Here is a 23702-nt window from a genome sequence, read left to right on the forward strand (position 1 = left end):
ATGCCTTGAAGAGATTATAAACTCAATTAGAGTAGTGATGCCTTGAAGAGATTATAAGCTCAATTAGAGTAGTGATGCCTTGAAGAGATTATAAGCTCAATTAGAGTAGTGATGTCATAAAGAGATTATAAACTCAGCGTAGTGATCTTAGCGTAGTGATGCCTTGAAGAGATTATAAACTCAGTTAGCGTAGTGATCTTAGCGTAGTGATGCCTTGAAGAGATTATAAAGTCATTTAGTGTAGTGATGTTTTGAAGAGTTTATAAACTCAATTAGAGTAATGATGCCTTGAAGAGATTATAAACTCAATTAGAGTAGTGATGCATTGAAGAGATTATCAACTCAATTAGTGTAGTGATGCCTTGAAGAGATGATAAATTCAACTAGTATGGCAATGATCTGAAGAGAGATGATAAACTCAGTGAGGTGATGCCTTGAAGAGATGATAACTCAACTAGTATGGCAATGATCTGAAGAGAGATGATAAACTCAATGTAATGATTCTCAATGCCATAACAAACTCAGTGTAGTGATGCCTTAAGAGAGATGATAAACTCAGTGTAGTGATGCCATAACGAGAGGTGACAAACTCAGTATAGTGATGCCTTGAAGAGAGATGATAAACTCAGTATAGTGATGCCTTGAAGAGAGATGATAAACTCAGTATAGTGATGCCTTGAAGAGAGATGATAAACTCAGTATTACATTAATGCTCAGTAGCATGACAAACGCAGTATAGTCATGCCTTGATGTTGTTGTTGTTGTTGTTGTTGTTATAGGATTTAATTTCAGTTTTCAGCACAAGATAGGCTATACATAGCGGCCAGTATTATTGGTGGAGTTAAAACCAGGGAAAACCCCGAAAAGAACCACCGACCCACGAGAAGCTACCAGCAAGCTTTCTCTCATACCCACATTGGCTGAGCCCAGACAGAGGTGAGATGGCAGTGATCCGTAACGGTGAGCGCTTTAGACCACTCCGCCACTCGAGGCCCCTGAGATGCCTTGAAGAGAGACTATAAACTCAGTGTAGTGATGTCATGACGAGAGGTGACAAACTCAGTAAAGTGATGCCTTGAAGAGAGATGATAAACTCAGTGTAGTGATGTCATATCGAGAGGTGACAAACTCAGTAAAGTGATGCCTTGAAGAGAGATGATAAACTCAGTGTAGTGATGCCTTGAAGAGAGATGACAAACTCAGCATAGTGATGCATTGAAGAGAGACGATAAACTCAGTATAGTAATGTCATATCGAGAGGTGACAAACTCAGTAAAGTGATGCTTTGAAGAGAGATGATAAACTCAGTATAGTGATGTCATATCGAGAGGTGACAAACTCAGTAAAGTGATGCCTTGAAGAGAGATGATAAACTCAGTGTAGTGATGCCTTGAAGAGAGATGACAAACTCAGCATAGTGATGCATTGAAGAGAGACGATAAACTCAGTATAGTGATGTCATATCGAGAGGTGACAAACTCAGTAAAGTGATGCTTTGAAGAGAGATGATAAACTCAGTATAGTGATGTCATATCGAGAGGTGACAAACTCAGTAAAGTGATGCCTTGAAGAGAGATGATAAACTCAGTGTAGTGATGCCTTCAAGAGAGGTGACAAACTCAGTGTAGTGATGCCATGACAGAGGTGACAAACTCAGTAAAGTGATGCCTTGAAGTGAGATGATAAACTCAGTGTAGTGATGTCATGACAGAGGTGACAAACTCAGTCAAGTGATGCTTTGAAGAGAGATGATAAACTCAGTATAGTGATGCCATGACGAGAGGTGACAAACTCAGTAAAGTGATGTCTTGAAGGGAGATGATAAACTCAGTGTAGTGATGCCTTGAAGAAAGGTGACAAACTCAGTGTAGTGATGTCATGACAGAGTCGACAAACTCAGTAAAGTGATGCCTTGAAGAGCGATGATAAACTCAGTGTAGTGATGTCATGACAGAGGTGACAAACTCAGTAAAGTGATGCCTTGAAGAGAGATGATAAACTCACTGTAACGATACTCGATACCATGATAATAAACTCAGTGTAGTGATGCCTTGAAGAGAGATGAAAAACTCAGCATAGTGATGCATTGAAGAGAGACGATAAACTCAGTATAGTGATGTCATGACGAGAGGTGACAAACTCGGTATAGTGATGCCTTGAAGATAGATGATCAACTCAGTGTAGTGAAGCCATGAAGAGACAATAAACTTAGAATAGTGGTGCTTTGAAGAGAAATGATAACAGTTCCACTTATTTAACAAATTTGCTATAGCACCATGCTTCTAACCATCTGAATGTAAATGTATCATTCAAATGAATGGATATTTGTTTATTTTAAAAGATCATCTCATAAATATAACATTGAATCTTTTACAAAAGAACAGGAATAATTAGCAGGCATTTTGGTGTGTGTCCTTCGAAATGTATGGCATCAAACAAGGTAATAGTTATTCGTATGTTTAAAATGGTTCACATAAACTTGTATTCACCATGATAATGAAGAAAGGAAGAGAAGGTGGAGGGTAGCATATACTTTTTAAAAAAAACTTACCTCCATGATTCTTCAAATTCTAGAGGTAATTGTTCAAATTGATAAACCCTGCCGCTCTTTCCTGTGATGTCATTATCTTTGTTATCGTCGAATGATCCACACAGCCCCTCTGTATGTCCTTTCTCAGAGCCTGGGACCTCCACAAAGGTGTTCATGAAGATCGACTTTGGATCCGCACTAACCTTTACTGAACCTCCTGACGGTAGATTTATCTGTGAAAAGAAGAGGAGAGGACGGAAAAAATCAACATTGGGGCAATTAATGTATACTCCGTATGTTTTTCGTTTTAAACTAGAATTGCTTTTTATCAACTTGCATTTTCATTGTTCTCAAATTAAGAAACTAAATATACAAAATATTGGATTAAACATCCACAAAATTTGTTATCCCAAATTTAAATACAACCTACCCTGCAGTATCTAGCAGCAGAATATCATGGTAGCACTTTCATATTCAAAATTTTCAAAAACAAAAATCCGAAGAAGAAGAAAAAAACCAGTGGCTCTTTATGTCTTAGAATCAATATTCAGTCTGACCCATGGCTGTGGTAATGTTACCAGATTTCCAGTGATATCAAAATGGCACAAGAATAATGAAGACCAAAAAATGCTCGCCACACAACCCACGTTGATCGACGCTCCTTGTGAGTTTTAAGTAGGACAAGGAAAGTGAACATTTTTGCAATTTTCGTGACTGTCTATGCAACAATCACGAAGCATCTAAGCATCTATTATAAACCTGTAAATATCTTTAGTAAGAATTTTTTCTGTACAATGAAGCTATCATAATTTTTACATTTCATCATATTATAACAAATGATAACGGTTTGCAGGATTTAAAAAAATGTCATATTCCATTCGAAAGCTCTATTTCGAACTTGTATGAAATAGTATGCCATACGCTTTCAGACAATTATTGGGTAATTGTTTCTTAGCGGCAATTTCAACACAATATTAACTATATTACGCCGAGAAAAAGGGAGCTATGTACATTTCCCAAGGACACAACGGAATAACCTACCACGACTGGCTGTGTAGGGTATCTAACCCTAGCATCACAAGTTAAGCTACCGCGGTTCCCAGTAGAGTGGAACTAATTTTGTTACTGTACTGACTTCGATCCATTTCGACGTCCTTTTCATAATACCGTACAAATAAGACAATCCGATTGTTGTTACGGGTTTGTAAATGTATGAAACTAAGTTTATATAGAGATACAAAAGGTAATAACATTGGTTTTATCGAAATATTTGACACTAAAATTTTAAGCTAACAGAGAGAGAGAGAGAGAGAGAGAGAGAGAGAGAGAGAGCGAGGCGAGGAAATCAAATTGCTCTTCACATTTCTAATAACTCTCACCAGCATATTACATAGTTTCAAAATCACAGTGCGTAAATTTTTTTTTAAATTTAGATTTATTTTGTGACTTAACAGACATCGATCGTTGAAGAGAACCATCGTGTTCGATATGGTTTCAACAAATGTTAAACTTTATTACCAAAAGCAACTAATCAAACATTCTCTATAATATTGTAAATGACTGAATTCATTGTTGAGTTTTATTAATTTTCTTAAAATAGTGCGTAAAGCACTAATTCAACTTGAGTGCGCTACATAGATTCACACAATTACTACTTTACACGAAAGTGTCGTACACGGACCAACTTTATACATCGTCCTGACGATAAAGTTCGGACAGCTTCGAACTTCGCAGATTCTGCCCGTAGAGTGAATATATTCCGCTCCAAGCAAAGATGCAGCTCTAGAAATTTTCTTGTCCACGATTGAGAGTACATTGCATCTATCATGCAAACACTAATATTACCATCTAACCAAACAAGATGATGTATGAACAAGCTTCGGGAGATAGAAAAGATCATTGTAAAGGCGGGCAATATGGGGTCCTGCGTTGCTGCAATGAGCAACGGTTACCACGTTGAAAAAGACGGAATATAAGTGTCGGAGGAAAGGCTCCATAGACATCTGGATGAATATCCTGTAGAGTAAAAGGCAGCCATCACACGTCAGAAACTTAAGGATATACATGATGCTTATAAATTCACAATCCAGGTAACCCCAGGATACCTATTATCTCATTAACCAACCACTACAGACGTCACCGACTTCTGTCTTTGCTCTTTTGTACAACATTTTCTTTCTTATATACAATACCCAACAAGGTATCTCAACAAAAGCCCTTAAACCAAACTACCCATTATGGTAACCCTCGTCACCATGAGAAACATACCATACGAAAAGGGCATACAAACTTGCAAGAAAGAGTGGAACAACTATTCCAACCCAATACAAGATTTTAGTTATTCAAAGGGCACATAAACTGAAGGGGGATAATATAATAAAACTATAGACTCAGCTATTGAACAGACAAAGGATATTGACCAACGCAGCCTTCTCAGATGCTAAACTGCAAACTGTCGTATCCCTTAACCACATTATTCATAACAACATATAGACCAGATGCCCCAAATTCTGTGAAAATTCTCTAGAAACACCGTTATGTAAACTGACTCCTCTGCATGCCTCAAAGAGGTCTTCAAACCACCCAACTACTGCCGTTTACAAACGACTCCAAAACTTAAAAGACCATCCCGTGTGTAAAACTGTACTCAGACCGTAGCACGGGAATACGAACATACAAAATATAAAGAAAGACACTGCATCATCTGGAAACAAATGCCTACGTCTTCTATATTCAATGGTTTATCTACGAAATGAATGTACAAAATCAATGAAAGGTTTGACTATCAGTAAAGCTTCGTTTACGTTCTGACTTGCAAGATTTGTTGCCGTAAAATACAAATGTCGAAACAGTTGACTTTTGAAAAATAAGAACAAATCACAAAAGCCATATCAAAAACACTGTTAATTCCCTCTAATGCTACCTACTCACAGATGGACTGATAGTAGATGTGGTCAAAAAGAGAACTATAGGATACTAAACGTGCCTAATTCGAAACATTTCGTGCACAAGTTTTACATAACGTTCGCCAGTTTCAATCATATCAGTTTTGTTTTGCTTGACTCTCCTCTATTGAGATCATTCTGTATGTAGTAGTAGCATCTTATCTTATAATATACATAACTTCATATCTTGTTTCTGATAGTTGAAATTAATTCTAAGAATGTAAAGGACTTGAAGCAAAAGATTACGCATCTCTTTAGTAATCCGAATTCCTAGTAATGATGAATATAATTAAGTCACGCTAAACAGTCCGACGTTATGTATGAACATTAGGTACAGATTTAGACAATAAATCCAACTGTTACTTCATTGAAACATCTTGAAAAATCTTGCTAACTTTGATTCTTTCAAATGGTTTTCAAGCTATTCTACACACACTTAGTGTGCGCGCACGCACCCAAGCATGCACACAACGTGTCGACTTCAATACCCCGCCAAAGTTTCATGGATGATAATTAAGCAAAGATTAAAACAATCGAATTACAAACATGTAGATTTTTTTCTCTTATTATCATTCCAAAATATCTTTGAAATGAACCATCGCAATTGTGACCGACAGGACTATATCGTAAGATAAGTGTGTCTCATTGGGTAAGTTAACTTGAATGGAAAATGTGGAATACAATTCACCCTTTCAACCATATCAACATTATTGTGGAAGACGAAAAGATGTACCAAAAAATTCCTTCCTGTTTTATCCACGTTTACAGTTGTGAAGTTAGAGAAGGCAGCCAAGTTTCTTATGTATGTTCTGGGGAACGTTTTCCCTTGTTCACCATGACACATCTCTACAACGATTATGTCATTTTCGTCTCTCACGGCAACGCCACAAATGCAAGCAACCGCTTTGCATTTCCATGTCCGTACGTGAATCTACAATGATACAACAAATAGATTAGCGTAGGAAATTGAAGAAGCCATATACAAAGTATCAATACATATATATCTGGCAACTATCAAACTCGACTTAAGCAATTCGCGTCAAACAACTGGGAAATGATATCAGACTGACCGCGAGGAGACTTGAACTGAATTTGAAAATTGTTTGAGCCAGAAATTCAATCACAAATGCAAACCTGCAAAATATACGACACACATAATTAAAAGGTGATAATGATTTATTTGAACATGTAGGGACAAGTATGATATAACCCTACCAACAGATGCTCATTCAACAAGAAATGTGTATAGAGATCCTGTAAAGCGAATGTTGTTTTGAAGCAAAGGTTTGCTCTCATTAAAGCATCAACAGGAGAGTGGCCTTATCGTTAAATAATTATTCAAATATGAAATATTGTAAGAAATAAGGGATCCATCTATCTTGAGACAAAATTTTAACATGATATTATCTAGCTGTATGCTAAATAATGGATTATGCAATCAACGTTTCCGAATGAAGCGTAGGTCAGACATATTTATTCATAATGTCTCTAGAGTTATTAAGTGCGGCTCTAAAACATCCATAAATAAATGGTATAAATATTAACAACTCTGAATAACTAATAAGTCAAGCTGAAAATGATTTATCTCTCTTATTAGCTGATAATGACACTTCACTCAACACTGCATGATCCTGCCACTTATTAATGCGGGTGAACATTGACAAAACCAAGTTAATTTGGCTTAGTGTAAAAAGAGGACAGGAACTTCGAAAAACACTATAATACATACTTGGAAATTAGAATCCACACTTCATAAAATTATACAAGATATTGGTCACATCTACCATTGATGTTGCAGCTGTATTCAAATATCTTTGCATCGATAAATGATGTTTATGTACCCGTGAATCGTATCGCTGTGACGACAGAATTTATCGTTGTAACGGTATCCTGAACTCTGGTGTCGATGTAACGGTGGCCATATACTTTTGATACGGTATATTTATCGTGTCAATGATGTATTTTATCATTGCAACAATAATTTAACCATTATAATTGTATCGTCCCACTGCTAAAATTATACCGTTACAATGGAAATGTTACCATTGCAATGATTTTCAACAACACATACATTCCTTTAACTAAACAGTTTAAAACATAATCATGAATTATTCCAAGCGACTAATTCTCCACTGTCCGAAAAGAATTTCTGGAAAATCGTGAAAAGACGATTCCAGGCGAGCTTCGATGGTGTTTTATACTGGTATACATGTTCAGTAAAACATCCCATTGTGATTGCCTCCAAATAAAGAACACTCTCAACTAGCAAACGTGTATGTTAAGTCCCATTTCGAATGTCCATAAGCAAACGTGTATGTTAAGTCCCACTTCGAATGTTCATGAGCAAACCTAGCGTCTACATTGAAACGATTCCTCAATTATGACCACATTTGTTGTTGTCAAGCTAATGGTGTTAGCTGAATGGTCTAGTAATCTTTCACTTTCGAGGATTTGTGTTTTAATTTTTAACGTAGATTTAACAGTTTTAGTCACATCGCTATGATGCCTGCAGTGCGGCAGTTTATAGTGCTGTCTTGCACTGGGGCATCATACTGCAGACATGTTGAAAGATGTCACACACAATCACATTATTCTGACACCGGGCCGATGCTCTAACTAATGAAACCACCTGTGAAGTATTCTTTCAGTTTCTAATGTTGTGGTCAGATTATATATTTTACTTGTATTTATATAATACAGAACTAACCTTTTTGAAGGCTTTGTCACAAGCCTGCTTTTGGATCAAGAAAATAAACTTGAACAATCAAAGGCCATATAGAACCAACTATTTTTGTAACTATTTTCCAATTAAAAACGGTCTCTGGTATACCCATCAAATTTCCTATCTAAAAATTTGCATTGCCAAATTAAAAATGATAACTACAAGCCTTAACAACATTAAAACTGATGCATTTTAGTAAATTTTTCCATTAAAAAAAGAAAAAAGATTTGTACAGGAATTTCTACGTACACTATCGCCTGTCGTAAATTAAGCTTTTAGCTGAAATTGACATACATTTACCTGCTCATAATAACTGAACTCTCTTGCTATCGTTATCAAGATCTGAAGCAATTATTTTTAATAGTGTTAAGTGTGCATTATTTTTAAATCAACTGGAAGGTAAACATTGTAGACCCTGTTGAAATGGGCAAAGAATTGTATAAAACAATGTCGGTATCATCCGTTCTGTAGGTTGGCAGAACAAGAATCAATAAATCCATCAGAAAACAAACAAACACACAAATTAATATTGTTAGCAAAATCAAATTCTAAGAAAATTAAGTGGCCCTATATGTCAAATGTAAAATTATTGCGTCAAAATGTTGAAAAACTCAAACACTCTTTTAGAAACGAAAGCAAATTGCAGGTTACACAATGGCATGCACTGAAATCGAAAATAGTTGTATTGTATCTTATATATTATTTTTATTAATTGAATCACATGGTTTCCTTCCGTCGTCATTTGTGTCTGACAGCTGTTATGTATGGGAGGGGGAATAACTGTGAATGTGAAAGCCATACGTGAAGTTTCCAATTTTTTTCCCTTTATTATTATCAATTATCCATCTGTAAGATGCAGCATAGAACTTTTGCGCTGTTTTCGCCCATAATATAAAAATAGATAGCCATACAAACACATGCAATAAGTAGAATAGATTGAATAGTTAATATATGTTACCTCTACTGGTCTTCGTCTGCTTCTGAACATTATAAACTCTCCAGTTTTGAACAGATCATAAGTCCTGTCAAAAGAGAAGCAACATGCATATTTGTCTCAGGTGCTCACCGCTGCCGCAGCTACTCTGAAGTCCGTGCGGCAACGCGAGGTACATACGAAACAACTTCAAAAATAAACAATAAACAATAATTGTTTGTTTTGTTTTATTCTGTTTCAATTTTGTAGTCCATTAGATCATGAAAGTTATATAGTGCCAAGGCTTTTGAAACATGCCTCGCCCATGGATACGCCATGGCAGTCGTGAGTTTAGCATGCTAAACACTAAAAATGTATGTGTGTATATAAAATTGGTTTTTGCCACAATTCCACCAGAAACTTTGTGAATTACAATATCAGATGCAAACGGTTTTAAACAGTCAGCCACTCAACAACAGACTTGGTATGTAACATGCACTGAGTAAAGTTACTTGCGTAACTTATACACTTTTTCTCTACATCTCCCATATACCAAATCCAAGGTAACTGTATGCCATTATAAGATAGAACAAAAACTCGGCTACACCTGATATGTTTTCTTTACGAGAAACGAATTATACTTACGTAAAAAAAAACTGTTTACTCTTAACAAGGAACAGCAATAATGCATATATTAAGCAATATCTGTTTATACATATAAAATACATTACATAATGCTAAAGAACAGACATAAAAATTGTAACAAATATTTTCGCAATGTCTCCAACTCGTTCATAATCGTATTTTCATCTCTTCTGCTGGACCTACTGAATAAGATAGAGAGGCCATCAAAGATACACAACAAGTTTTCGAGTCAGAATGAGCAATCTTTTATATTAATTACAAAGCAGCGCTACAGACTCAGACAGTGACAAGTAAAAGTATTCCACGATTTCCAAACCAGCTTAGAGAGTCCGGATGATTGTACATGTACAGAAAACATGTCGGTTGATAAACACTCACTGATTATCACTTAATACCCAAAGTACATAAGATAAATTAAACCGAATAGTACAGAACAGACCGAATTGTAAACAACGGAATTAAACCGAATTGTAAAGAACGGACTAGCTCTCTGCAATTAGTTTATATATATATATATATATATATATATATATATATATATATATATATATATATATATATATATATATATATATATATATATATGTGTGTGTGTGTGTGTGTGTGTGTGTGTGTGTGTGTGTTTGAAGATGGAATTATCAAATTTTTATATTGTCAGAACATCAGCAATTTTTAGCATCCTAGCACGATAATTTGTTGGATGAAAGAAAATATTAAGCCAACTGCTTTCCAAACTGAAACTCACCATCAAAACCAATACGTGTGTAATAAGGACTTAGAAGAGGAAAATACCGTTTGTTTCTTTTTAAAATTTTATACTGGAATATTGCATGCATAACTTACTTGGCAAAAGTTCAGACTAGAACTTTGAACTGCTCTCAGTTTATCAGGAAATTTGATATTCATATGACTGTTAAGATACAGATTTCACTTTGAAACATTTCAGTATAATACCTTCATATAAATCAAACATCAAGCATACCTTGTGTCATCAAATGTCGTTATATGTGGATCCCCAGTTGCTGTGCACAACCCTGGTTTCACGTTGTCTACGGTATGTAACTGAAGAGATAACACAAATTAAAGGCGAAAACAAAGGAAAAGACAATTCTAGAAAAGTTTACAGGGATTGAATACGTCCTAAAACACCGGGTCTGTAGAGTAGAAATTATGGAAAGAGCATAGTACATTTCAAGGTATGACTTGTTTTCTGTATAATACGGGGGTGTTGTGTTTTAATGTGGGGGGAAAATCCGTATTACAATATAATCTTCAGTTTGTAATGATGTGAATCTGGTCAAACTTGAAACATAAATTAATGGGGAACTGATACAATTACATCTAAGAGCCATACATAGCATTATTGGGTAGAACTATTGGATAGCTTTACGTTGTAAATATGGTGTGTTGAGACAAAATGTATTATACTATACTCATAACCTGCTTCGCAAGCCAGGGGAGACAACCCATACACCCCTTTAATACCCGTGACCGCCTTTGCTGAGATTGCCTCGCTTCACAATAATACGTAAAAGGCTACTTAATCAGTCACTGAGAGCACAAGTTAAATTCTCTTGCCATTGCGACCAACATGATATTTCACGTTGTTTGAATGAGCCAATCAAAGTTTCTCTTTCAAACACCATCAGCTAAAAATCGATGAAACAATCATTTTTGTTGATTATCAGAAGACCATTATATTGAGTTGTTGGTGATGTAATTTGGTTTTGTGAACTTAAGAAAACGATGAAATCTTATCACAGGCGACCACGGGGGAGAAAGAAGCGTAAGCGAATATCGCCTGTGGATTGCAGCGATGACATATATCTAACTAGGGATTAAATAAAAGCACAAGTATATTGTGGTTGAAGTTGTAGAATAATTTGCTTAGGTCTGCAGACTTTTGACTTTGTAAAATGACAAATCAGGTCAAGCAATTATCACTAGTCTGACTATACATACCAGTTTGTTTGTATAATAAAAACCCACCGATTTCAATAACGAAAATGTTTAATGTGATAAAAAGCCGCAGAACTAAGCCAATTGAATCATTGATTTATAATTTCTAAAGCGACTAGACCAGAAAGCACTAATACTGGCATCCCCTGCACCTTTCATGCTTAGCGAACTTTACATACTAACACGGCGCCATATTGCGTTCACTACGGGCTAGTTTATTTCCATCAGACAACATAATGACGTAGTTTATCCTATTCGGTAACTGCCGGATAATTCCGTAAATTAACATTACATTGAGAGTCTGGAATTATACCCCTTTGCACACATGAACATATAAATTAAACCGCTTGTTAAATCCACGTGAAAATCAATTTTTTTGTTTTGTTGTCATTCGTTTCCTTTGCTTGATTCGACACTGTCCATATTGAAAGCAGACGACAAAAATGAATGTACATCTGTAATCGCAGACATACCCATTTGCTGGAAATGGACTTGTTCAGGAACTGGAAATGGATCTCGGGCATGTCTGACTATTATATTGAAAACTTCCGTTTAGCGTGAAACGCGCAGACGATCACGGTGTTAGGGACAATCTACTCACAGTCAGTTTAGAAATTGTAAATCAGTGAATAAATTGACTAAGTTCCTTGCACTTTTTATCACATTAAATGTTTCCGTTATTGAAATCGGAATGGGGGTACAAACAAACGGGAATGTATAGTCAACTTTCATCTTTAAATCAGCTGATCATGATCATGTAACAAACTGTTACGTCGACCCACTACAGACAATGGCTGTCATCGACGACGTATTTCTTCATAGTGAACGTTGGTAATGAACTCTCGGCCTGTAAGTTGGCTTTCATGAATTGTACGCATCTCAAGATAATCACTTTATGCCAAAACAGGAAATGAGTCTATTTGTAGGGCTAAAAGCAAAACCAAGCTTCGTCTAATCTGTAATTTCCATTGGATTAATATGACTTTTTCACGAAATGATTTTATTTTAGTGTAAAACCATTATCTTGCAGACTGAGTTGAAAGATGTAGAGAGAAATGGAGCCAATTAAACTTACGTTGACTGATGGTATAGTAACACCCGTCCACTCAGTGCCCACACCGCTTGGTAGCGGGGTCATTTTAATAAAGCAGTCTTGATTGTTCTTCACCATGTTGTCCTCCTGAAGAGTCATTTTGATTGGCACCTCAGCCTGACCCCTGGTGGGATTCCAGTCTGAAGGTTTGATAGCAAGCGCACATTTATCTACCATCAGGTTTTCTGCGTAGGAAAGTCGAATCATTTGCTTAAATATCATAACCTTTACCGGGAGAATGTGTTTGTGTGAAGAAATCATGAGCAAATCTTGCTTGATACATGCAAAATGTTTAAAAATAAAATGGAAATCTTGCAAATAGTGTAAACGTGAGGTTGATTGCACAAGCTGAATAAAACGTTACTTCAAAGTAAGCGTGAAATGGTTCGTGTTATTACAAAGTAAGCATCAAACTTAGGTTTTCTTGCACACTAAGCATGAAGATTTAGCTGTTATTGCTTATTGCATAGGAAGCATGAAGATTTAGCTGTTATTGCTTATTGCATAGGAAGCACGAACATTTAGCTGTTATTGCTTATTGCATAGGAAACATGAACATTTAGCTGTTATTGCTTATTGCATAGGAAGCATAATGCGTTAGGAGTTACTACAAAGTAAGCATAAAACGTTAAGTGGTAACGCAAAATATTCTTTCTTTTGAGGGAAAATGATTCAGTGATTAACCGACATCATCCTGGACACGACATTACTGTCGTTAACATGAACGCGATGTCCATCGTAAAATGATGAAATTAGCTGTAATTTGAGGACAATTGTACGCTTACGTCAGGCTTGGCGACTAGTTGCCATATTTATATGGCAGTTTTACTGTGTCTATGGATCTAGAAAGAATTCATCAGAGTTGTAAAATATCTGTGCTCGAGTTTCACACCTGAAAAAGATTTATCAACATCTGGAGATAGATGTCCACCAAAGTTGGAAGAGAACTGCATCTTGGTGCAACACCAATTGACAAAGACGTAACATACCTGAAAAACAATTACGCTCCAGTATCCTATGGCATAAAGACTTTGAAGTTTGAAGACAACGTAGTTTTCTTAAAATAGTTCAAGTCATCATCACGCTTATTATACGCTTGAGAAAGATACACTATTGCTGGAAGACTATTGTACTTTGAATAAATAAGTCTTTAACACAAGTGAAAGTCAGTTTATTCCTGGGTTCGGAGTGTGGAGTTACTACGCTTGGATTATTCTTCAGCTGTACTCCCACGTCACATCAGGAAGAGATTCATAGGAAAAAAAATGTTAATTTACAATGAATTAGACTTTAATACAGATTAGAGCAGAGGAAGATCGTCACTTTGCAGGCAGTCAGTTTGCCCATACATCATGCTAGTCGAGGACATTTCACAACAGCCGTTCACAAGATGCATATCCGGATAGAACAAACCGATGAGGAAGACACACGCACCCCCAGTTCACACATGGTGAGGATGCAAAACATTTGAAAGTTAGTTGCATTCTGCGTGAAAACTGGCCAAGGAACTAGTACAGTTGTTAGTCAGCTCTATTTCTTGTTGCAGCATGACACATGTTTGAACTCAAAACAACTGAAGATGTGCATTCAGTGATTTTTTTACTAGGTGAAGACCTATCAAGCTGGAGGATTATCTGTTCAGTCTTTAAGTTGGATGTTAAATTCCTACATATTGTTGAATCGTACTAGGTTAAAAGGTACCAGTTTAAATTCCTGTGTTTTTATCTCATATTGTGTGAAGACGTACCGCAGTTGGAAGCCAGTTGTACTCCGACTGCACAATCGGATTTATTTTTGCAGACAACAGGTATGGTGGAAATGAGCTTCACCGTCGCCTCCTTGTCGACTTCGTGGAGCGTTAACGTCTCATGATCCACCTGTAAAGTGGGCGATGCAACAATATTTAAACACTGTGACTTTTGAAAATAAAATTTCTGAATTTATTCAATCGTTCACGATAAAACTCTAACGTGCAAAAGAAATAAGGCAGAAACTGTTCAGTTTTTGATAAGCTTAAACTTACGTCAACGAGTAATCTAATATTTGTAAAACGCTACTCAATAACGATGGCATCTAAAGAGAAAAGATAATTCATACAAACTTATGCATTAAATTTCTACCATGACTTAGAAGTAGGGAATAACATACACATCTTTATTTTAGATTAGAACAATTGTACATAATATTATTATACAGTGATGTGTGCATCATTGCTTTATACTGTATACGATTATCATACGGTGAAGTGTACATTATTACTTTATACTGTATACGATTATTATACGGTGAAGTTTACATTATAACTTTATACTGTATACGATTATCATACGGTGAAGTTTACATTATAACTTTATACTGTATACGATTATCATACGGTGAAGTTTACATTATTACTTTATGCTGTATACGATTATCATACGGTGAAGTTTACATTATAACTTTATACTGTATACGATTATCATACGGTGAAGTTTACATTATAACTTTATACTGTATACGATTATCATACGGTGAAGTTTACATTATTACTTTATACTGTATACGATTATCATACGGTGAAGTTTACATTATAACTTTATACTGTATACGATTATCATACGGTGAAGTTTACATTATAACTTTATACTGTATACGATTATCATACGGTGAAGTTTACATTATTACTTTATACTTTATACAGTGAAGTGTACATTGTTACTTTATACTGTTTACGATTATGATATAGTGAAGTTTACATTATTGATTTATGCTGTATAATATTGCCATACAGTGAAGTGTACAGTATTTACGGTATGAAAATATCATATAGTGAATTGTACATTATTGCTTTATAATAGCTATTTCATGGCTTAAAACCTATCTTTGCTTGAGGGCATAAGTAGTTATTTCACAGTAATTGCATTAGAAAAAAATAGATTTAATTTAATTTCAGTTTTATTTCAGTTAATTTTATTTTATATTAAGGTCCGATTTCGAAATCAGATGTATTTTGTTATTGAAAATCAAATCACAGGTACATTCAGCATAGTGCAATCAACACTATAGTTGCTGTATCAATGCCTTGAAAAACAAATCACAAATACCTTCCACACAGAGTCATTACTGTTGTATGAATCGTTGACATTATGCGCCATTTTGTGACTTTAACGTATTTATTTTAAAGAATTTCCATACCGTTTGATGTAATGTGGATGTTCTTGCTATATGTAGCAGACCACGAAATATGAAAAAGTCAGTTGACAAAATTTCGAATGTATTACATAGTTAGATTTCTGTACTGTAGGGATATTGCAATAATAGGGCTTCTGAATTAAGAATTATATCAAATTTCTTTTCAAAAATCCCTGAATGCTTCTACATATAAGACAAAATCGAGGTATCATCCTTCATGGAAAGGAGTATTTATAAGAAAACACATACCTTTACTCCAACCAAATAAATGTTACTGTTGCGAAAGTCGCTTTTGATGCCCGTCATATTGTTAGCATAATAAATCCTCACTGAGCAACTCACCTGTAAAAGTGATTATTAAACTTAGGTATGGCACTGAGTTTTAAAGAAAGATAATTTCCCTTATTTTCTTCACTGGTTATCTTGGCTATTTAAAAATTCTTTATATGACTTAGGCATTTTTTAAACATTGTAATTCCATATATTTTGGCGCATAATTGATGGATATAATTTTGGTGTTGCAGCCTGCCCTCATTTCACGTGCACACCTCTGAAGAAAAAAAAACTGTAAGCTCCACTTGGCCATTTTCACATCCTAGATATATATTATCTTAAACAGAAAAAAACAATAACTTGTTATTTTACTTTTTATATATTTCATAATTTATTGATTGCACTTTCATAAGCTGGTGACAGCTCCGGTGGCCAAGTGGTTATATGCGGGGGGAAGCGGGTTCGAACCCAGGCCGAGTCTTACCAAAGATAGTACAAACAGCTGCCTCGCTAGGCACTCAGCATTAAGAGATTAGTGTATGGACTGGTTGTCCTGGTGTCAGGATAATGTGACTGGGTGGGACATCATGCTACATGCTTGTGGCATGATGCCCCAGAGCTAGACATCACTATAAACTGTCACACTGCAGACATCATTGCGATATGACTGAAAACTTGTTAAAGCTACGTTAAAAATCCAAATCACACACCCACAACCAACCCCCATATACGTTTATATATGGTATTGTCTACTCCGGCTGTCAAAATTAATTTGCCTTTTTGCCTTTTTTAATAACCGCTAAAGTTAGTGTACTTTGGACTAGATCAAACTTGTTTAATGAGCAGATGGGAGGAGCCATTTTGATCAGTTCTGTTTCAAATAGTGCTTTAGGTAATGACCATATAAAGAAATTTCAGTGCATGAAAACAGCACAGAGATATGCACGGATTCTCTCCACTATGTATGCATATTGCCCAGGCTTCATCGTATCCCTGTTTCTCTCTCAGACGTACACAATGTAGAGTGGAAGCTTATCAAAATAATTCAAGAGTGAAAGGAAATTACAGCATAAAAACTTAAATGAAAACATTTCAGCATCTGAACTAATGTATGTATAATGTATATCGGCTAACCTTTAACCTCTATTAAGATTATCTAGATATTCATATGATTAGTTAGAAAAAGAAAGAGCTTAAAGTGAAATCTAGCAAAAGTTATAGGAAGTAATTGTTCATATATATATATATATATATATATATATATATATATATATATATATATATATATATATATATATATATATATATATATATATTGATTCAGAAATATAAAGATTCAATAGTTAGTCTATCCAAGATTATAAGTAGCATAAAATGAAAAGTAGGATCTATGTCAAAGACACACTAGTGTCTCAACATTCTTATCTAGAATTCTGCCGCAATAAAATCCCTCAAAACTTTCATGACCCTAAATGTAGAAAAATGTTTGGTGTATATTTATAATTCTCTATAATTAATTCTATATACCTTGATTTCTTTCATAGGAATTCGGAATGACTATCTAGACAGATGAGCATTAATGACTAGGTCGTCACGTGAGTGTGTCTGCTACACACGAGTTCATATTACACCGACTGAGTAACATCATTTTTTGGTGATGTGTGCTTAGTCGCGATGGAATATGGGCTCGTGTGTGCAGGCAAGGCGATGGGTGCCGTTTACCTGCGGACCTGGATTCGAATCTCCGTAGTGTACGAATTAAAAATTATCTAACCTGTATGGTAGTAGTATTTGTTTTAAAATATTAATTCTGCCAACTGTCATCAAGCATTATTCGATAGGAATCCAGGGATATCACTTTCCGTTCTGTTTGGTGTATGTTTATAATTATCTATAATTAATTCTAGATACCTTGATTTCTTTCATAGGAATCCGGAATGACTGTAGATACATGATAATTAATTACTAGGTCGTCACGTGAGTGTGTCTGCTACACACGAGTTCATATTACACCGACTGAGTAACATCAATTTTTGGTGATGTGTGCTTAGTCGCGATGGAATATGTGCTCGTGTATGCAGGCAAGGCGATGGGTGCCGTTTACTTGCGGACATGGAATCTAATCTCCGTAGAGTACGAATTAAAAATTCTCTAACGAAATGCAAAGTGTCACCTTACGCTAGTTCCCATGTGTCCTGCAAGCATATCCCCATTCAAATGAGCAATGCGGACGTTGGCAGGAACTTGAACTACTGGTATTAAGGTATCGGGCTTCCCATCAAAAAGCCACTGTACATCAAACAGGGCGTCTCTCTTGGCAGGATCGTATGGAATGTGACATTCGAACTTGAAGTCCCCACTGTTGATCACAATTGGCTTAGAAAGAATAGGGTTGCCAGTCAAATGAGGATGGCCATCTGCAAATAGTGTCGTTTGATACAGACCCATTGTCTTCGCAGAATTTAAGATAGTCATGCCTATTCAACGTAACTACAATTTGTACAAATATCGACGTTTTTTGTTCTCTTTAAAACGAATTCCAATGAATTTTGTAATTTTGTAAAATATGTTTATGAACTTGAAATGTTCACAAAAATACCATGAAGGAAAGCAACAAAAAATCAAATTGTTGTGGAAAACTGTTTTTGTTTATGACGAAGCTGACAATCAAGATGCGATTGCGTTTGCAGACATCATTCGAGTGAATCGGCTTGAGCATCTCTGCAAGCCTAGGGTTGATACAGATCACAAGGTGCACAGTAAGTTCATGGTAATATATTGACGGGAAAAATCAATTACACTAAGAGTATGAAGTAATTACAATATACTCACCGACACACGGTTCAAATCCGCTAGCGGACCAGTTTCCCTTCGGGCATGGATGTCCACTTCCTAAATAAAAGAGAAGTATATAAAGCTGATTGTACATCATCACTAAGTAACCATTTTGGGAAAAGGTGTCGGATTCGGGAAGTCATGTTTGATTCAGATTGAAACCAAACTGAAGAAGTGTTCCTTTGATCTTTGGCCATCACAAATCATACATTTACTTACCCACTGCCAATCGCTATCCCTATCTTCCCTATATAATGAACCTTCCTGCAATGTCTCCAGGTACAGAGTTGGATTTGTTTTGCAATGCTTCAATGCACGTGTATCACCGTAACATATTCTGAAGATCTTTTACAGCCCTGCCTTTGATTACTTGTACGTTTTGAAAGAGTACAATTCATTCATGCTAAAGTACGATCTAAGACATGATCTGACACATAAGAAAACATGTTTAGTGATGTTTTTTGCTCAAAAACTTAACCCTCCATCTGGGGACAAAAGGGCACTACAACATTGATGATCTACCTTGAACTATTTATTAGTACGTTTACCAAGAGGTTAAAATGAACAACAGAGAAAGGGAAGATATGTATTTTAATGATATAAAACCATGCGTAGAGGATCGGAGTTTCTGAAAGGATTGGGGTGGGGTGGGGGGCTGGTATGGAAATGAAATTTGGAAAACGTACTGATAAACCTGTATATAGTTAGCAGCAGGGAAGTTGTACAGACCAGACGTTCCAGACCAAATAAAGCTTCCTACGCAAACTTTCTCCGTAGAAGCCTCAGATTTCAAAAATAAGCCTTCCTACGAAAATTAATTTGCGTAAATTCACTCCCGACTGCAATTTTTTGTGTGCAAATTCAATGATTCTAGACAAGGAAAAAAAGGGGGGGGGGGAATTTATTCTGGTGTCGACGAAGTTTGCGAAGATTTGGCTGCTAATCCTAATTTTACCTCGCATTAAAACAATATAGTTGAAAATAATATGAGTCGGAAAGCTAGTAGAGTTGGAGAGCCTCACTCTGCTAGATTAGCGCGAGAACAATTAGCGGCAGTAAAGAAGCTTATCCCGGCAAAACAATTATTTAAGAAAAAAGTTCGTGATTACGAAGATTCTCAATATGGAATTACCGAGATATCGTCAAAGTTGTTGAGTCCAGTCACTGGAGCGATCGAACAGGTTGCATACGGCGACAAAAAGGAAGATAAGGAACTTAGGAAGAAGGGGCTTATTCCCATGACGAGAGACATTGAGCAACACACTCGATTATTACCGGAGCGAATAGTACAAACACAAACACGAGCACAAGCACAAGCACAAGCACGAGCACGAGCACAAGCACAAGCACAAGCACAAGCACAACAAGAACAAGCACAAGCACAAGCACGAGCGCAACGAGAACAAGAACAAGCGCTGCGAGAACAATTACAGAAAACACAAGCAGAATTGAGGATGAGTCAACTTATTGAAGAATCAGATGAAGATAAAAAATTACAACAAGAACAAGCGCAACAAGACGATGAGAAGGAGAGGTATATGGAGAAATTAAGGGAAGAACAACAAAGGAGACGGGCACAACGAGAACGAATAAAAGAGGAGGAAGAAGAACAAGCGCAAGAAGAAGAAGAACTAGAAGAAGAAGAAGGACAAGAAGAAACACCAAAGGAAGAAAAAAAAGAAAAGAAGGAAAAAAGAACCGATCCTGTTGCAAATATACAGGATAAATTTAAAGATATTGGTATTATCAAAATGAATTTGGAATTAGACAAAATTAATCCTAATAATCTTGAGGAGCTCGGATATTTTGCGAGGCGCAGCTTTGATGATCGACATCAATATTTAACGGATGTGGGATCAAATTTTTATAGTTCACGAATTTCTTGGTATAAGGCAATATACCGATTAAAATTTGGTAAATCTCAGGCCAGGGGGGATGATGTGAGTTTTGTTCATTTTGAGAAATATGCAACTACTTCAATTACTGAACCGATGGAATTTTCTAATATCGCTGGAAGAAGACCCGAGGAAGATTTTACGAATACTGGAATTCAAAAAATAAATGAAGGCAACCTGGTCAAAATTGCAAAATACGGTTACAACGAAAAAGGCAAATATTTACGTCCCGCAGCCTTTGAAAAATATACCCCCGAGGAATGGGTTCCCGCTGTGTATTTTGCCTCAAGGAGAGAGAAAATCGATCCTGATCACCCCGGATTCAAAAATTTTCAAAAGGCTGTAAGAGAATTAGGTGAAGAAAAAGAAGAATTTGAGGAAGCGTTATCGCCATCGTCATTTTCAAAACCAAAGACAGGAAGCGGATATACCGTTTGCCCTGATAGTGTTGTCAACGATGTATCTCGCCTTGAGGTATTAATCGGAGGAAAACGAGCCGGAAATAACTCTCGCGAAGTAATCAACGAGGCATCAGATATTTGTCAGCGATTATTCCGCGGTGGTGTCATCGACTCTCACATTTACAAGGAACTTATCGATGAACTCATCGATTAAAACAACACAATTGAAATAACATGATTGTTCACAAACATCAGCGCAGACCCAAACAGGTCCGCGTAGTAAACTCTCGATTGCCCGTATACAGATATATCCACGGTAATGGATTCGGCGATATTATTGGAAGTCTTTTTACGCGAATAATACCTAAAATCGGACCCATGATCAAACAGCTCGGGTTAAAAGCAATAGGAAAGATCGGCGAGACTGCCGTTTCTGGTATCGGTAATTTGGCCAGTAAAGGCTTCAATATTGTCAAAAGTAAAATATTAAATTTAGTGCGCAAAAAACAACCCGTCAAATTGCCTATCACCAGAGAAATGCCACCCGAAATCAGCAAAGTCATAAACGACGCGGCAAATAAAAAAATAAACGATCTAGCGCAGGAAGTTGCTAAGACAAATTTAGCGCAGGAAGTCGCTAAGACAAATTTAGCGCAGGAAGTCGCTAACACAAATCTAGCAAAGGAAATTGCTAAGACAAATCTAGCAAATACAAGCTTCATTTCAGGTAGCGGTCTTCGTTTTAGATGATATTCTTAATAATAAATGTTCGCACAAGTGTCAAATGAAGTGTTTGACATGGACGAGCCTGTAGGCAGAGACACATCCGTGCGGGATTTCCAGTATTTCTCGTACGATGCAGTTGACCCAAATACAAATAATCGCTTGGAAATTCAAGTCCACGATACAACAAGATATTTTCTTCCATCTGAGGCATATATCGAGGTTGTTGGGAGAATTGTAAAAGAAGATAATACCGCCTATGCCGATGGTCTTGGTATTGGATTTGTCAATAACGGTATTATGGCATTATTCAAGAGCGCCACTTATATGATCGACGGAAGAGAGATCGAATCAATTACGGACAACGTTGATATAGCAACGACGGTTATAGGCTTAGCGAGATACTCGGATGATTTTACCAGGTCAGCCGGTCCTAGTATGATGTTCGCCAAAGATAACTCCGATGATCCTGAACATTCCCCGTATGATATCGGTAGGCCGATAAATGCCGCTAACGCCGCTCCCGCCGATGTTCGTTCAGTGATGATCGCCCCCAATAACAATTACAACCTTGGATTTGCCACGAGAAGAGCTATGTTAAGGGGAGTTGAACGAAGATTTTCCTGTGCAATTCCGCTATCTCACATTTTTGGATTTTGCAGGCATTTCAGAAAAGTTATTTACGGAGCAAAACACACGATAACTTTCGTTCGAGACGCTGCTGGCAATGACAAAGCCATCTGGCGAGATCCCGGTGATGCAGGCAAGGTAATCCTAAACAAATTTACCTTGTGGATGCCAGCGATAGTTCCATCGATGCTCGAGGAAGAAAAATTATTATCATTCATGAATCAAGGCGGAAAATCCGTCATGTCCTGGTTGACAACGATGACCGATTCCTGCGATGTTAATATCAACGGAATATTTACCTGGCGAATTGCGTCACAACAGGGCGCTTCGGCACCTAGACACATCTTTGTTGCTCTTCAAAACGCAAACAGATACGATCAACTTCACAGTCATATGATATTCGATAGATTCGATGCAACAAACGTTTCACTGAGAATAAACGGGCAACAAGAACCATCCGAGGGAATAGCCATCGATTTTGAAAGTTTTTCGACGGCCCGCGCGTATCATCGCTTGCTAAGTTTCATGGGCCGCGATCAAAATATCGATACCGGATTGCAAATATCACAGCTAGATTTTAATACTCGCTATCCTATCTATTACTTTTCCCTGGAACATCTCGACTTGGTAAAACAATCCGTTGTCGATATTCATTTCAAAGCTAGAATTAACACAGCCGGAGCAGCAAGAGCCATCGCGGTGATCCTCAGCGATAGAACAATGATCCTGGAAGGCATCAGCGGTAGAATGAGAGTCATCGATGCTCCTGTCGAGAACATGTGACAAATTCCAAATTTAGATTAAGCGATTATTAATATGCCATACGAGCACGTCAGTGTAACTCTGACCCCGGGTCAGATAAAAAAGCTCCAATCAGCGATATCAAAGCGATGCGGTATGAAATTAACTTTGAAAAATGATCAAATTCACGGTGGACCTAACAAACTATCGCTAACTAGAGGTCAGC

At 36.6% G+C, this 23702-nt stretch overlaps 1 protein-coding gene across 1 annotated transcript in view; it reads right to left on the reverse strand.

Moving 5' to 3' along the window:
- Positions 1-23702, reverse strand: part of LOC149800063 (von Willebrand factor D and EGF domain-containing protein-like) — an 84292-nt gene that overhangs the window by 36446 nt on the left and 24144 nt on the right. The window contains exons 4-12 of the mRNA XM_089959615.1: positions 19084-19143; positions 18430-18668; positions 16228-16320; positions 14555-14684; positions 12790-12992; positions 10738-10817; positions 9156-9219; positions 6209-6406; positions 2552-2763 (exon numbers count right to left, since the gene is read on the reverse strand). Of these exons, the coding sequence (XP_089815741.1) occupies positions 2552-2763; positions 6209-6406; positions 9156-9219; positions 10738-10817; positions 12790-12992; positions 14555-14684; positions 16228-16320; positions 18430-18668; positions 19084-19143 (1279 nt within the window). The remainder of the gene's footprint in view (positions 1-2551; positions 2764-6208; positions 6407-9155; positions 9220-10737; positions 10818-12789; positions 12993-14554; positions 14685-16227; positions 16321-18429; positions 18669-19083; positions 19144-23702) is intronic.

Source organism: Sinohyriopsis cumingii, chromosome 5 (assembly GCF_028554795.1).
Source record: "Sinohyriopsis cumingii isolate HCF-2022 chromosome 5, ASM2855479v2, whole genome shotgun sequence".
In the NCBI taxonomy this organism is placed as follows: Eukaryota; Metazoa; Mollusca; class Bivalvia; order Unionida; family Unionidae; genus Sinohyriopsis; species Sinohyriopsis cumingii.